Below are 17,893 nucleotides of genomic sequence, written 5' to 3'. Positions count from 1 at the left end.
TGGGCTTAAATTTTGCAAACTAGTCTATTGTGCAATACTTCTTCAAACGCCTTTTGATTTTCCATACATACAAGAACAACTGCACTGCACTTACCTACCGTCTCCGTTACTTCATCAGAGAACTGAATCAGGTGAGTCGCAGACATTTTACCTTTAACAAATTTGCGCTGAGTTTCATCTTTAACCCATATTTTCATGAGCAATAATTTTGTTCTGAGGTTTTCCATCACTGATGGTTTTTGAGTTTATTTCTTTCCCCTTTTTGAGCAGGGTAGGGACATTTGCAATTCTCCAGTCCTCTGTCACTGCACAGATATCTAAAGAGAATTGGAAGGTGATGGTCAAAGCCTTCATTGGTTCCACCCTTACTTTCCTCAGTAACCTGAAATGCATCCAAATCCCAATAGGATTTTCCTGTTTTGAGCACTGCCATCTTTTTAAATACCTCCTGTTTATCTTTTTTATCCTATTCGATATATCTGCTGTCTGCCCATGTTCTGCTACATTGCCAGCATTCTCTGAGGATAGATGCAAAGTACTCATTCCTAATCTCAACCATGCCCTCTGCCTTACCAAGATTTCCTTTTTAATTCCTAATCCACCGCACTCTTTCTTTATCTGCCCTTTTACGATACATATGTTCAGTTGTTAATGAAAGTAACTATTTATTATAGAGCAGGGGAGATTATAGAGGGATTTGATAATCCACTCCTGGAGAAAACATGCTTGCTGCGGAGAGCTATTGGGAGAGACTGCTCTGTGTGCATGTCACCTGTTGCTCACCCCTTCTCATGCACCTACTGGTGTGGACCAAGGGGGTCCCATGGATTGATGTGATGATGGAGATTCTGAGACACAGAAGGAAGCTATTTGGCCCATTGTATCTGTGCCAGCCAGGAAGGAGCTTTCCAATGTCATCCCACTTTCCATCTGTAGGTTTCGGCATCTCATGTGCATATCTGAGTGTTTCTTTTAATCCAATTAAGGTTACTGCCTCAAACGCCCTTCAGACAGTGAGTTCCAGACCCCACCATCCTCTGCGTGAAATAAAATTCTCCTTAACCAATCATTTTAGCCTGTGACTCTGCTCTCTTTAACGCTGCTGAGGGAACTACGTCCTTCCTATCCACGCTATCTAGGTCAATCATAAATCTATAAACCGCAATTAAATCTCCCCTCTTCCTTCACTGTTCCAAAGAAAACAGCCTATCCAATCTTTATTCATAGCTAAAATTCTCCATTCCTGGCAACATCCTCATAAATCTCCTCTGTACCCTCGCTAGTGTGATCACATCCTTCCTGCAATGCAGTGATCAGAACTGTACACGGTACTCAAGTTGCAGTCTAACTTGTATTTTATACAGTTCCTGCATAGTCTCCAAGCTCTTATATTCCAGACCTTGGCCAATAAAGGCATATTCCATATGCCTTCTTGACCACCTTATCAACCCGCCCGCCTACCTTCAGGGATCGGTAAACATACACAACAAGATCCCTCTGTTCTTCTAATCAGTGTCCTACCATTTATTGTGTATTCCCTTGCCTTGGTTCTGCTCCCCAAATGCATTACCTCACACTTCTCCGGCTGCATTTCATTGGCCTCTTTTCTGCCCACCTGTCCGTTCCAATGATATCTTCCTGCAGTCTATAGCTTTTTTTTAGATTAGAGATACAGCACTGAAACAGGCCCTTCGGCCCACCGAGTCTGTGCCGAACATCAACCACCCATTTATACTAATCCTACACTAATCCCATATTCCTACCAAACATCCCCACCTGTCCCTATATTTCCCTACCACCTACCTATACTAGTGACAATTTATAATGGCCAATTTACCTATCAACCTGCAAGTCTTTTGGCTTTCTTGTTCACTATCAACTACATAGTCAATTTGTGCACCAGCTGCTAACTTCTTAATCAAGCCCCCTACATTTAAGTCTAAGTCATTGATATCTACCACAAAAAGCCATGAACTGAATACTGAACCTTGCAAAACCCTCACTGAAAACAAAAATACCTGTCGACCATTACTCTTTGCTTCCTGTCACTGAACTAATTTTGAATCCAACTTGCCACTTTGTCTTGGATCCCATGAGGTCTTATTTTCTGACCACTCTGCCAATGTGGGCCTTGTCAAAAGCCTTGCTAGATTCCATACAGACTTTGTCAAATGCGTACCCTCATCGACCCTCCTTGTGAACTCCTCAAAAATTCAGACAGTTAGTCAGACACGAAATCCATCCTTGATTAATTTTCTGCCTTTCTAAGTGACGATTTATACTGTCTCTCAGAAATGTTTCCAATCATTTTTTCACCAACGAGCTTAGGCTGACTGGCCTGTAATTACGCAGTCTATCCCTTCCTCCATTTTTAAACAACAGTACAATGTTGCAGTTCTCAAGTCCTCTAGCACCGCATCTGTAACCAGAGAGGATTGTAAAATGAAGGTCAGAGTCTTTGCTGTTTCCTCACTAGCTTCTCTTCACAGCCTGGGATACATTTAATCCAGGCCTGGTGATTTATTGACTATCAAAAATGCTAAACCACTTAATATTTCCTCTCTCACTACATTTATCTCATCCAATTCACATGCATCCTTAACCACAATGTCTGCGTCATCCCCTTCTTTTGTGAAGATGATGCAAAGTGTTCATGGAGAAACATTCCCATGTCTTGTGGCTCCACACACAAGATACCTTGTGCTCTCTAATTGGCCGCGCTCTCTCCTGAGTTATCCTCTTGCTCTTAACGTGTTTATAAACCGGCTTTGGGTTTTCCTAGATTGTACTCGTCAATACTTCTTCATGCACTCTCTTTGCTTCACTAATTTCCTTTTTAATTTCACCCCTTTTATACTCCTCCGGGCTTTCTGCAGTATTGAGCTCTCGGTATCTGTCATAAGCTTCCCTTTATTTCCTTATCCTACTCTGTAAGCTTCCTAATCTCCATGGAATGCTAAATTTGGGAGCCCATCCTTTTGCTTTGTGGGAGCCTATTTGTTCTGACCCCTCTCTATCTCCTCCTTGAATGCCTCCCACAGCTCTGATGTTGATTTGCCTTCAGGTCGTTGTTTCTGGTCCATTTTTGCCAGAATCACAGCTCAGCTTAGTAGAATTGCCCTTTCTCCAATATAAAACTTTTACTTTATCCTTCGCTGTAAATACTCTAAATCTGACTGAATTATGATCACTACCATCAAAATGCTCTCCCACTGATACCCCTGCCACATGCCTCATTTCATTTCCTCAGACTACGTCTAGAACTGCCCTCTGTCTTGTTGGGCTTGCTACGTACTGGCTAAGAAAACTTCTCCTGAATGCATTTTAAGAATTCTGTGCCCTCTGTACCTTTTACACGGATAGAATTCAGTTAATATTTGGGTAGTTGAAATGCCCACCAGCACTGCCCTATTGTTTTTGCTCTCCTCAGTGACTTACCGACACATTTGCTCTTCTATCTTCCTCTGATTGTTTGGGGGTCAATAGTACACTCCCAGTATTGTGATTGCCCCTTTTTTGTTCTTCAGTTCAACCCATGTGTCCTCAATGTGGTAGCCCTTCTACGATATCATCCCCCGTCACAATTGTGATTTTTTTTTTAACTAATGTGACTCCCTCCCTGCCCTTCTTTATCCCCCTCTCTGTCCTGTCTGAAAACTCTGTAACGAGCAAAGTTGAGCTGCCCCTTCTGCCTTTATTTAACTCACGTTTCCATAATAGCTATGAAATCATACTTCCAGGTGTCTGCTGTCTGGCTGTGTGTGACTCTGGGACTCAGTGGCTCACAGAATCAGCCAGAAGGAGGAAACAGCAGTGTGAGAGAAACTAGGCTGAGAAAATCCCCAAATACATTCAACAAATAAATAGAGACACATCGATTCCTTCCTGTACCCACTTCCCCATAACACACTCACCCACTTCCCCAATACCCCCTCACCCACCTCCACATTACCACTTCACCCACTTCCCCATTAGCCCTCACCCACTTCCCCATTCCCCACTCACCTACTTCCCCATTACCCACTCACCCACCTCCCCATTACCCACTCACCCACTTCCCCATTACCTCACACCCACCTCCCCAATACCCCCTCACCCACCTCCCCATTACCCACTCACCCACTTCCCCATTACCCACTCACCAACCTCCCCATTACCCCTCACCCACCTCCCCATTACCCACTCACCCACTTCCCCATTACCCACTTCACCCACTTCCCCATTACCCCTCACCCACTTCCCCATTCCCCACTCACCTACTTCCCCATTACCCACTCACCCACCTCCCCAATACCCCCTCACCCACCTCCACATTACCACCTCACCCACTTCCCCATTACCCCTCACCACCTTCCCCATTACCCACTCACCCACTTCCCCATTACCCACTCACCCATCTCCCCATTATCCACTCACCCACTTCCCCATTACCCCTCACCCACCTCCCCAATACCCCCTCACCCACCTCCCCATTACCCACTCACCCACTTCCCCATTACCCACTCACCCACCTCCCCATTACCCTTCACCCACTTCCCCATTACTCACTCACCCACTTCCCCATCACCCACTCACCCACTCACCCACTTCCCCATTACCCCCTCACCCACCTCCACATTACCTCCTCAACCACCTCCACATTACCCCCTCACCCACCTCCCCATTACCCACTCACCCACTTCCCCATAACCCACTCACCCACTTCCCCATGACCCACTCACCCACCTCCCCATTACCCTTCACCCACTTCCCCATTACCCACTCACCCACTTCCCCATTACCCCTCACCCACTTCCCCATTACCCACTCACCCACTTCCCCATTACCCACTCACCCACTTCCACATTACCCCTCACCCACTTCCCCATTACCCACTCACCCACTTCCCCATTACCCACTCACCCACTCACCCACCTCCCCATTACCCCCTCACCCACCTCCACATTACCTCCTCACCCACCTTCACATTACCCCCTCACCCACCTCCCCATTACCCACTCACCCACTTCCCCATGACCCACTCACCCACCTCCCCATTACCCACTCACCCACTTCCCCATTACCCACTCATCCACTTCCCCATTACCCCTTCACACACTTCCCCATTACCCACTCACCCACCTCCACATTACCCCCTTGCCTACATCCTATATACCCCTTCACCCACATTGCTCCCTCACCCACTTCCACATAACACCCTCACCCACCTCCTCATTACCCCCTCACCCACCTCCACATTACCCCCTCAACCACCTCCCCATTACCCCTCACCCACTTCCCCGTTACCCACTTACCCACTTCCCCATTACCCACTCACCCACTTCCCCTTTACCCCTCACCGTCTTCTCCATTACCCCCTCACCCACTTCCCCATTACCCACTCACCCACTTCCCCATTACCCCTCACCCACTTCCCCATTACCCACTCACCCACTTCCCCATTACCCACTCACCCACTTCCCCATTATCCCCTCACCCACTTCCACATTACCCCTCACCCACTTCCCCATTACCCACTCACCCACTTCCCCATTACCCCTCACCCACTTCCCCATTACCCCTCACCCACTTCCCCATTACCCACTCACCCACTTCCCCATTACCCCCTCACCCACCACCCACATTCCCATTACCCCCTCACCCACTTCCCTATTACCCCCTTACCCACCACCCACCTGCCCATTAACCCCCAACCAACACCCACCTACTGATTACCCCTAACTCACCACCTAAGTCCCTGTTATGTCCAAAAAAATGCTAACTCACTGTTACCCAACGATATGTTTCAATAGTCAGCACAGTCTATCAATGAGTAACCAGCAGAATTAATCACTCAGTAGCCAATTGAACTAGTCATTGTGTAACCAGTACAGCTAGTTACTGAGTAACGATCAGAATTAGTTACTGAGTAACCAACAAAACTAGTCATTGAGTAGCTGGCACAGCTAGTTACTGAGTAACTATCAGAACTGGTCATTGAGTAACCATCAGAATTAGTTACTGAGTAACTGGCGCAGCTAGTCATTGAGTAACCAGCACAGCCAGTCACAGAGTAACCAGAACAGCTAATCACTGAGTAGCCAGCAGAACTAGTTACTGACTGACCAGCAGAACTAGTCACTGGTTAAAAAACTATGCTGTTTTGTTTCATTTTCTTTGAACGCTTTTGTTTATTAGTTGAAGAAATATTGGACTTGGGACGAAGGCTGTTTGACAGGCAGTCACGAGCCATCCAATTGAATAATAAAGAATCTGTTTGCTGTCCAATTGTTTATGGGGGAGGGGCACCAGGATTTGTGGCCAACAAAAAAGTTGGCCAACCAATGGCTGTTGTCTGGGGTGGGGCATTTCTACCCAGGCAATCCTGCAACAAAACCTCTGGGAAGATATCCAAGCAGAGTTGAAACCCTAGCCCTTCCAGTTCAGGGGTCATTGGAGAGCTGAGTTCAACAGATGGGAAAGAAAGAAAGATCTGCCTTCATATGGCGCCTTTTACACCCTCAGTGTATCCCAAAGCGCCTTACAGCCAATGAAGCAGTTTTGAAGTGTAGTTCCTGTTGTAATGTAGGAAATTCAGCAGCCAATTTAAGCACAGCAAGCTCCCACAAACAGCAGTGAGGTAACAATCAGATAATCTGTTTTTGTGATATTGATTGATGGATAAATAATGACCAGGACACTGGGCAGAACTCCCCTGCTCTTCTTCAAAATAGTGACCATGGGATCTTTTGTGTCCATTTGAGAGGACAGGAGGGATACAAGGAAAGGTGTCCCCCAGGGGACAGTGTTGGGAACATTGCTTTCAATATATAAATGGTCAGGCCTTAGATTTGCAAACAATACAAAGGTTGGCATTATTAGTAAAGGCATGAAGAGTTAAGGCATTGGGCAGGGAGATGCCAGTTGGCATTCAATGTGGAGGAATGTGAGGTGGCAGACTTTGGAGTGAAGACTAAGGAATGGAGACAAATTAGAGTTGGGTTCAGGAGCAGAGAGAGTTAGGGAGCCACATACACAGGTCTGGAAATTAGATTATGCCTGAATCAAAAGGGGATCCTGGTGCTGTGCACAAGGAAACTGGCACAATTGTGGCACATTGGTTCACTGGACTCATTAGGTTGCCAGCTGTGGCTCAGTGGGTAGCAGTCTTACCTCTGAGCATTAAGGTTGGGGGCAGGGGTTTCAAGACCCACTCTGGAAGTTTGAGCACAAAATCCAGGCCAGTACTCCCAGTGCCGTTTAAACGGAGTGCTGCACTGTCAGAGGCGTCGTCTTTCTGCTGAGATGTTAAACCAAGGTCCCATCTTGCCCTCTCCAGTGGCTGTAAGAGATCCCACAACACTATTTGCAAAAGAGCTGTGGAATTTTCTCCCCAGTGTCCTGAACAATATTTATCACCCAACCCCACTATCAACATCCTGGGGGTTACCGTTGACCATAAACTGAACTGGAGTGACCATATAAATACCATGGCTACAAGAGCAGGTCAGAGGCTAGGAATCCTGAAGTGAGTACCTCACCTCCTGATTCCCCAAAGCCTGTCCACAATCTACAAGGCACAAGTCAAGAGTGTGATGGAATACTCTCCACTTGCCTGGATGGGTGCAGCTCCAACAACACTCAAGAAGCTCAACACCATCCAGGACAAAGCAGCCCGCTTGATTGGCACCCCATCTACAAACATTCACTCCCTCCATCACTGAGCACAGTAACAGCAGTGTGTACCATCTACAAGATGCACTGCAGCAATGCACCAAGGCTCCTTAGACAGCACCTTCAAAACCTGCGACCTCTACCACGTAGAAGGACAAGAGCAGTAGATGCATGGGAACACCACCCCTGCAAGTTCCCCTCTAAGTCACACACTGTCCTGGCTTGGAACTATATCGCCGTTCCTTCACTGTCGCTGGATCAAAATCCTGGAACTCCCTTCCTAACAGTACTGTGGATTTACCAACCCCAGATGGACTGCAGCGGTTCAAGAAGGTGACTCACCACCAACTTTTCAAAGGTAATTAGCGATGGGCAATAAATGCTGTCCTAGCCAGCGATGCCCACATCCCGTGAATGCCCATATCATGAAAACAGATTATCTAGATAACATCTCAACACTCTGCATAAATTGGCTGCATCTCAAAAATATTTGTAGGCTGTCTGAGACTCACTGTGTGCGTGAAATGTGAGATAGAGATGCAAGTGTTTCTTTCGTTCCAACTCCCTAATCACTGGCCGTGCTGGGAAGGTGTTGTTGGGACACTGGCCGAGGACCATAAGTGGGACTGGGTTAGTGGGAGGGAGGGAGGAGGAGTGCCTGGCATACTTTCCCACACTGGCGGATAATCCTGTCTTCTGCCAGGAAAACGAGGTCCAACTTCACCCACAGAAATCCTTCCATTGGGGAGACAAAGTTACCAACACTGGAAAAAAGCAAATTGGGATCTTAGATTTCAAAATAGCATCTTTCTTCTTTTGGGCCTCCTTATCTCGAGAGACAATGGATACGCGCCTGGAGGTGGTCAGTGGTTTGTGAAGCAGCGCCTGGAGTGGCTATAAAGGCCAATTCTAGAGTGACAGGCTCTTCCACAGGTGCTGCAGAGAAATTTGTTTGTCGGGGCTGTTGCACAGTTGGCCTCTGTCTTTTTTCTTGGCAACTACTAAGTCTCTTCGACTCGCCACATTTTAGCCCTGTCTTTACGGCTGCCCGCCAGCTCTGGCGAACGCTGGCAACTGACTCCCACGGGTAGCATCACTGAGCACAAAAAAAAGAGAGATAATTCCAAACCGCCACACCTCATTGGTTCATTCAACCAGTTTGAACATTGGGCACAGTTTTGGACGCCTCCCTTGAGGAAGGACGTCAGGTCTCTGGGGGAGGGCGCGGAAGAGATTCACCAAGACAATGGGAGGGAGGCTTTCACATGAGGAGAGACTAGAGAAACTGAGGCTCTTTTCATCAGAATAGAGAAGGTTCAGAGGAGATTTGACAAGAGATGTTCAACATTCTGAGCACTTTGGATCAAATAAAGGGCGGGGGGGGGTGAGAATCACTTACCGCTGTCCGATGAATCAGCGTCCAAAGGACAGATGTTTAAGCTCATCCCCAAAAGGATGAAGGGAGAGATTAGGAATTTTATAAACTTGGAAGCAGAAATGATGGGAAATGCAAAATCCAGAACAGGGAGAAGTGGAGAATTATTTGGAAAAGAAAAATGCAAAATGCTCTGGGGAAAAGACCAGAATCAGTACTGAGGGGGGAGTTCTTTCTAAGAGCTGTAAGACGTGAATAAAAGGAGGACATTCAGCCCCTTGAGCCTGACCTACCATTCAATTAGATGATGGCTGATCTGTATCTTAGCTCCATTTTCTCTCCTTTGCTCCCTATGCCTGGATCTAATTACTCAATAAAAATCTATCGATTTCCTTCTTGAAATCTCCAGATGGCTCTCCGGCGTCCAGAGCTTTTGGGCTGGGCGGGGTTCAGAGAGGAGAACGTCCAAAATTTCCACTCCCCTTTGTGTGAAAAAGTACACCCTGACATTATCCCTGAACGGCCTAGCTCTAAGTTTACCATTAGGACTCCTTGTTCAGGAGTCCACCCAGTTCCTCTTTATCAAACCTATCAATTCCTTTAATTATCTTAAACACCTCTATTAGATTACCCCCTAATCTCCCACATTAAAGGGAATACAAGTCTTTTCTGTGCAACCTGTCCTGTTAATGTATCCTTTTCAGCCCCCCGGTGTTATATAGCCTGATATAACCTCCCTGAGGTGCAGGAATTCTTGCCATACTCCAGCTGTGGTTTAACCAGAGCTTTATACAATTGAAGCCTCACTTCCTTATTTTTGAATTCTGATTTGCCATCCTTTGTGCCCTAGAGTTCTCTGATTATGAGAAATGGGGTGGGCAGATAGGTCGATACGCACATTGATTATTGTCTACCAGTTCCAATGATTTGGTTTTTTTCTTCTAAGAAAAGGACGTGAGGTTGATCTGATTATTTCCTTTCTGTGTACAGCAATAATTTACAAAATGTCAGTCATGGCTCTGTTGGGAGCAGTCTTACCTATGAGTTGGAAAGTTGTAGTTACAAGGCCCCCATCCAGGCACTTGAGCCCATAATCCAAGCTAATACTCACAGTGTCAATACTGAGGGAGTGCTGCACTGTCAGAAGTGTCGTCTTTCGGATAAGGCATTAAACCAAGGCCGTGTCTACACTTTCAGGTAAATGTAAAAGATCAAATAAGAGCCTGTGTTTAGAGACCATCGCTGCATGTCTATAGAGTATACTATGACAAGCGTGCAATGGGTATTACAGTCGGTTCACTAAAGGCCAACTACTTGGATATCGGAGAGGAGGCTGAGGGTATTTGGAAACAGACTGGGCTTGTGGTGGGTATTTGGGAAGGGTTTGGGGCTACAGGGGGTATCTGGGAGCACACTGTCCCTGAAGGGAATTGTCATTAAAGCTCTGGAAAATCAAAAGAGGGAAGTTCAGTGGAGCAGTGAGAACTGTAACAATGGTGAAAGACCAAGTAGATACATTGGACTGGATTTTACTATAGTAAAAGACTGTGGCGGATCTGCTTCTGCCTCGTCCGGGGATCCAACCCACCCGGCTGAGGGCATCAGCCAGCATTGTGCGGAACTGGGATCACATGTAGACCCCTTCCTAAACCAGTTGGGGTTTTACAACCATCTGGCAGTTTTAATGATCATTTGTTTCCTGTAAATTGTCAGGCAATTTGAACCACCGTACCTTTAGGGGGAGCAAGATGGTGAGGCTAAGAGTGGAATATTTGAGGAATTAAAGGTTGATGTATCTTAGGTAAGAGGTGCGAGATGGATTTGTAGAAGCAACGTAGAGGGGATTAGAGTTGGGATGTAAGGCTATCAATATTTGAAATGATATTGTGGCAAGTGACATTCAGAACAAAGAGAAATCATCCCACTGGAGCTCGCTCTGAAACACGAGCTGATTTTTCTCTCTCTCAGATTGATAGTTTTGATATACACATAAATGACTTGAATATTAGCATTTCAAAGTTTGTTCATATTTCAAACTTGTAGGTGCGGCACTGAGGATGATACCAATCGACTGCAACAGGACATAGATAAGCTGGCAGAACGGAGACAGGAGGAATTTAATACAGACAAATGTGAGGTGATGCATTTTGGCAGCAGGGATAGGGAGAGGCAATATAGACTAAATGGTACAGTTTGAAAGAGTGTAGAGGGACAGAGGGACCTGGGGGGTTGTATGCATCGATCTTTGAAGGTGGCGGGACTTATTGAGAGAATAATTAGCCAAGCTTATGGGATGTTGGGCTTCATCAATAGAGGTATTGAGTACAGAAGCAGGGAGGTTATGCAGAACCATTATGAATCTCTGGTTTGGCCACATCTAGAGCATTGTGTTCAGTTCCGGTCACCGCACTTTAGGAAGGATGTGAAGGTCATTGAGAGGGTGCAGTGGAGATTTATCTGAATGGATCCAGTGTTGGGGGATTTTAACTACAAGGTTAGTTTTGGGGTTGGAGCAAAGGAGATTGAGGGGAGCTTTGATAGAGGTGTACAAGATTCTGACAGGTTTAGATAGGGTGGACAAAGAAAATCTGTTCCTATTAGCTGATGGTACAAGGACTAGGGGACACAGATTGAAGGTTTTGGGCAAGAGATGCAGGGGGGATGTGGGGAAGAACTTTTTTACACAGGGAGTGATAATGAGTTGGAACCTGCTGCCTATGAGGGTGGTGGATGCGGAAATGATGGATGGTTTCAAAAGAAAATTGCATAGGCACTTGAGGGAAATTAACTTGCAGGGCCATGCGGATAGAGCCGGAGAATGGGACTGATTGGATTGCTCTACAGAGAGCTGGCATGGACTCGATGGGCCGAATGACCTCTTTCTGTCCCTTTATGACTTTCGACTTTATGACAGATGCTGATAGACCTGCTGCGTGATCCATTTATTCCTCTAGATTCCTAGGTTTATTCTTTGATTGCTGAATGCCTTGGAGTATTGAAGTGGTAAATTGGATCACTAGGCTAGGCACCATCCTTTTCAATTTTTAATGTTACGTTTTTGTCCATTTTCCACAAGTTTGGTGCAAACTTTCTGTCTCCGGTGCTTCTGAGAATGTGGAGGTTGCTTGGTAAATCATACGCCCTGCGGTATTTTTGTTTGTTAAATAACACAAGAGTTGCTCATTGTCTTTTGAAGCTTTTTAAAGCCGCAAAATTATTTTGGTTTCAAGATGAATCAGTGTTCAGACCGGCGTACAACAGCACAGGCAATCCAAAAATAAAGTTCATTGCTCTTCCTGGGCACTGTTTATTGCACTTGTTTAATGCTTTGTTCCAGACCATTTGATCAGCTATCTCTGCCACTTCCCTCCCTTCCCCTAGACCACATACCAAAGATTTGCTGGTTGATAGGTTAATTGGCCATTATAAATTGCCCCTAGTATAGGTAGGTGGTAGGGAAATATAGGGACAAGTGGGGATGTGGTAGGAATATGGAATTAGTGTAGGATTAGTATAAATGGGTGGTTGATGGTCGGCACAGACTCGGTGGGCTGAAGGGCCTGTTTCAGTGCTGTATCTCTAAACTAAACTAAACACTGGGTCAAACCTCTTCTAAGGCTCCTCCCCCTGCCTTAGCCCTGAATTCACATCTTTCTCTACTTTCTATCTCTCCCCTCATGCCCTCTCCGAGCTCATCTTGTCCTGCTCTCTCGACCCTATTCCCACTAAACTACTGACCACCCAACTTCCCTTCCTGGTCCCCGTGTTATCTGACATTGTCAATGGTTCGCTCTCCTCAGGTTCTGTCCCTCTCTCCTTCAAATCTGCCATCATCACCCCTCTACTCAAAAATAAAACAGCCCTTGACCCCTCCATCCTTTGCAAATTACAATCCCATCTCCAACCTCCCTTTCCTCGCCTAAGTCTTTGAATGTGTTGTCACCTCTCAAATCTGTGCCCATCTGTCCCGGAACTCCATCACTCCAATCCGCTTTCTGCCCCCTGTCATGGTAATGGAACAGTTCTTATCAAAGTCACAAATGACATCCTATATCACTGCGACAGAAGTAAACTACCCCTCCTCATCCTTCTCGACCTGCCTGCATTCTTTGACACAGTTGACCGCACTATCCTCCTCCATCAGCTCTCCACCGTCATCCAGCTGGTGGGACTATTCTCACCTTGTTCCATTCTAACCGAGCTAATTGCAGCCAGAGAATCGCCATCAGTGGTTTCTCTCCCCATCCCTGCACCATTACCTCTGATTTCCTCCACGGATCGATCCTTGGCCCCCTCCTATTTCTCATGTACATGCTGCCCCTCGGTGACATCATCTGGAAAAACGTCAGTTTCCACAGGTACCATGATGATACCCAGCTCAACCTTATCACATCCTCTCTTGACTCCTCCACTGCTGTTAAATTATCTGACTGCTTACCTGGCATCCAGTACTGGGTGAGCAGGAATGCCCTCCAATTAAAGATTAGGCGGACTAAAGGGTCCCGGCCACAAACTCCATTCCCTCAACACCAATTCCATCTCCCTCCCTGGCAACTGTCTGAGACTCAAGCAGACTGTTGGCGACTATGGTGTCATATTTGACCCTGAGATGAGCTTCCAACCACATATTTGCACTAAGATCACCTATTTCCACCTCCGTAACATTGTCCACATCTGCCCCTACCTCAGCTGATCTGCTGCTGAAACCCTCATCCATGCCTTTGTTACCTCTAGACTTGACTATTCCAATGCACGCCTGGTGAGTCTCCCAAATTCTACTCTCCATTAATTTGAAGTCATCCAAATCTCTGCTTCCCGCATCAAATCTTGCATCAAATCCTGTTCACACATCACCCCTGTGCCTGCTGTCCTACACTGGCTTCTGGCTAAACCACATCACAGTCTTTAAAATTCTCATCCTTTTTTTCAAACCTCTCCATGGCCTCGCCCCTCTCTATCTCTGTAATCTCCTCCAGCCCAACAACCCTCCGAGATATCTGCGCTCATCCAATTCTGCCCTCTGGTGCATCCCCGATTTTAATCGCTCCACCGTTGGAGGCCGTGCCCTTGGCTGCCTTGGCCCTAAGCTCTGGAATTCCCTCCCTACACCTCTCCACTTCTCTACCTCACTTTCCTACGTCTTTGACCAAGCTTTTGGTCATCTAACCCGATATCTCCTTATGTGATTCGGTCAGGGAATCATAGGTTATTGGGGGTAGATGGGGAATTCGAGACAGAAACAGATCAGCCATGATCTTATTGAATGGCAGAGCAGGCTTGACGGGCCGAATGGCCTACTTCTGCTCCTAATTCATATGGCCGTATGGACGGGGGCAAGCTTCAGGACACGTTTAACAGTGTGGGTTTATTCTTTAAAACTTCCCTCTTCCATCCTACAGGGTGTCTTGGAGCGGATGACGAACGTTCTTCTGGGGAAAGGGGAGCAGCCAGAAGTTGTGGTCCATGTTGGAACCAGTGACATAGGTAGGAAAAGGGGTGAGGTCCCTCCAACAGAAGTTCAGGAGCTAGGAAGGGAGTTAAAGAGCAGGGCTGCACCTAGTACAGCGTGTTAGTGAGTATAAGGAGCGGTGAGATAAGACAGGTTAACATGCGGCTGGGGAAATGCTGCAGGAGTGAGAGCTTCAGATTGTTGGGATGCTGCGACCAGTTCTGGGTGGTAAGAACTTGTATAAGATGGATGTGATACAACTCAAAGTGGCTGGGATCAATGTTCTGGAGAGGGGGTTACTAGTGCTGTGGGGGAGGGTTTAAACTAATTTGGCAGGAGGAGACGCATCAGGGTCAAGGGTTAGAGAGGAGATACAAGATGCAGAGGTCTGGGAGGGGTATTGGGCTGATGAACAGTTTAGGAAGAGGAGAAATCAGGCAAGGATGGTGCAAAGCAGTCTAAGTCAGGTTTGAAGTATATATGCAGGGAAACATGGGCAAATAAGGTTGATGAGCAACAGGCACAAGAAGTCACATGGGATTATGATATCATAGCAATAACAGAGAGCTGGCTCAAACAAGGGCATGCAATGCTCCTAGCTAGAATGTATTCAGGAGGAGCAGGGAATGAAGAAAGGATTGGGTGAGGTGGGCAGTATTTGTCACAGAGATAAGGAACTGAAAGGGAGCTGTAAAGCTGTAATAGGCCACCAAATAGTGGGAAGGAGATAGAGAGGCAAATCTTCAGGCAAATTTCAGAAAGATGTAAAAGCAATGGAGTCATGATAATGGGGGACATCTGGACTGGGGGCGAAAGTGTGAAGAGCGAAGAAGGGAAAATGTGTACAAGAGAACATTCTTCATCGGCGTGTTCCCAATGGAATGAGGAAGGAGGCAGTGCTGCATCTGCATGCCGGGAATGAAGTTGGGAAGGTGCAGCATATATCAGACGGAGAGCAAGTGGGGAGAAATCATCACACGCTTATTAGGTGCCGAATAGTTATGGAAAAGGGTAAGGAAAAATCAGTTGGAGGAGGGCTAATTTCAGCGAGTTGAAAAGGTGGAATGGAGTCAAAATAAAACAGGAAATGAGAAATGGGAGGCCTTCAAAGAGGAAGTAGATTGGGCCTAGATTAGGCACTTTCCTGTGAGAAGGAAAGGAAGTGCATTCAAAGCTAGATCTCCCTGGATGACTAGAGATAAAGAGTTGAAATGAAGCAGAATGAAAGAGGCGTGTGATAAATGTCAGGTTTGCAATTCAGAAGAGAACCAAGCTTAATGTAGAAAGTGCTGAAAGACCAATTCACTGAAGCTCCCTCACCTTGTTCCCTATCCACAGGTTCTGCAGGTGATTACTGAGATCACAGACGGCCAGCAAATTTCGGCAAAATGGCAGATCCAAATCAAACCGAGCCCTGCTTAAACACGAAGCATTGGTCAGATCCTATCTTAGTGGTGGCTTTCAGCTTCATCTTCATCCTGGGGCTGGTCTTCAATATTCTCGCCCTCGTCTTCTTCTTCCGCTTCACCAAGATCCGCTCGCAAACCACCATCTACATGAAGAACCTGGCATGTGCTGACCTGCTCTTGGTGGCCTCCTTGCCCATGCGGATCTCCTTCTATGTTAACCGTCAGCCTTTCCACCTGCTGGTCTGCGAGCTCAATGGCCTCATCTTCCTGGTCAACATGTATGGCAGCATCTTCTTCCTCACCTGCATCAGCCTGGACCGTTGTGTGGCCATTTGCTTCCCTATGAAGTCCCGGCTTAATGAGTTCCGAAATCGGGCCAGGTGGATCAGTGCCGCGGTCTGGGCACTGGTGATTGGAGCAAGCATCCCACCCTACCTGATGGTCAAACTACGGGCGATCAATGAGTCCTGCAACCTCTGCTTCGACAAAAAACCTAAATATGTAACCAACCCGATGACTGTGGCCCCCACCTTGCTGATCGGCTATGGGATCCCGCTGACTACCATGTTGGTCTGCTCACTCGCTCTCCTGCGAGGGGTCCGGCGAAGCTCGGCCACCCGCATGGACTACGTCGATTGGCGCAAGATCCGCAACATGGTGGTCGCCAACATGGTGATCTTTATCATCTGCTTCTTCCCTTACCACACGGTGCTGCTCCTCAACAGCATCTCTCAAAACAAAAGCAAGCAGCATGTGCTGCTTGTCATCTATCGCGCCACCATGAGCTTGGCCTGCTGCAACGCCATGCTTGACCCCATCGCCTACTACTTTGCAACTGAGACCTTTCAGAAGAGCGTGGGCATGAAGGCTCTGAAGAATGCCCTGACCTCCAACACAGACAGTGTCGAGGGCAACAACCGCTCCCTGTCCCCGTCAATATTGCACGGCGGGGCAGAAGCCTGGTGTGGGGAAGAAAGGATTTGAGGGATGAGACAGAGAGCTAGGGGCAAGGGATGACGCATTTGTACCTCAACAGGGAGGGATTGGCCTGCGTGCACAGTCTGGGCAATGTGGTGGAACAGGTCATGTGGTGTGACGATGAAGCCAGCAGTTGGCGTGAATATAAACCTAACAATGGGAATTGTGACTGCAGACCTGAAACCAGGGATCTAGGGAGAGAAAGCAGTGGATATTTTGTGTGCAATCAACGCAGTGGCAGTATCTTCACCTGTACTTTTATTGCTAACGTGGAAATGATTTTTTATTTGCAAAATATACTTTATTCATAAAAATCTGCAAAAATTACATTCCCAAACTCTTTAAAACAGCACCAAAAAATACAAACATTGCAAGGGAGATCAGTTTCCTTCTATACTATCATGAGATTCTTCACAACCATTCCATTTCACAATTGTCTTGCCAATTACAGTTTTACATTTCGAGCAATTGAAAATATTAACGATACAGTTCAAGGGGTTTCCCATGGATCCAGCCCCTCAGTTCAGCTTGGTGGGGGGACCTTACACTGTGGTCTTTCCCCATTGAGCCTTTGCTGCGGCTGCCCCAAGCTTTAGTGCGTCCCTCAGCACGTAGTCCTGGACCTCGGAATGTGCCAGTCTGCAACATTCGGTGGTGGACAACTCTTTGCGCTGGAAGACCAGCAAGTTTCGGGCAGACCAAAGGGCGTCTTTCACCGAATTGATAGTCCTCCAGCAGCAGTTGATGTTTGTCTCGGTGTGCGTCCCTGGGAACAGCCCGTAGAGAACAGACTCCTGTGTTACAGAGCTGCTTGGGATGAACCTCGACAAAAACCACTGCATCTCTTTCCACACCTGCTTTGCGAAGACATATTCCAGGAGGAGGTGGGCGACCGTCTCTTCCCCACCACAGCCACCGCGGGGGCATTGTGCGGAGGGGGCGAGACTTCGGGTGTGCATGAAAGATCTGACGGGGAGGGCCCTTCTCACCACCAGCCAAGCTACGTCTTGGTGCTTGTTTGAAAGTTCT

At 47.0% G+C, this 17,893-nt stretch overlaps 1 protein-coding gene across 1 annotated transcript; it reads left to right on the top strand.

The window, feature by feature from the left end:
• Positions 1-79: 79 nt before the first annotated feature.
• si:dkey-3k24.8 (lysophosphatidic acid receptor 6) lies at positions 80-17,191 on the top strand. Its single transcript, XM_068024027.1, has 3 exons — positions 80-131; positions 14,428-14,512; positions 15,816-17,191. Exon 3 carries the CDS (start codon positions 15,866-15,868, stop codon positions 16,868-16,870), a length of 1,005 nt encoding a protein of 334 aa, XP_067880128.1. The 5' UTR covers positions 80-131; positions 14,428-14,512; positions 15,816-15,865; the 3' UTR covers positions 16,871-17,191.
• Positions 17,192-17,893: the final 702 nt, after the last annotated feature.

The sequence above is a fragment of the Heterodontus francisci genome, chromosome 48 (genome assembly GCF_036365525.1).
Source record: "Heterodontus francisci isolate sHetFra1 chromosome 48, sHetFra1.hap1, whole genome shotgun sequence".
NCBI lineage: Eukaryota > Metazoa > Chordata > Chondrichthyes > Heterodontiformes > Heterodontidae > Heterodontus > Heterodontus francisci.
Note: the sequence above shows the minus strand (reverse complement) of the source record. Positions and strands in the feature narration are given on the sequence as shown.

Coding starts and splice junctions, on each gene's coding strand:
- si:dkey-3k24.8 (XM_068024027.1), top strand. CDS start 15,866: ATGGCAGATCCAAATCAAACCGAGCCCTGCTTAAACACGAAGCATTGG.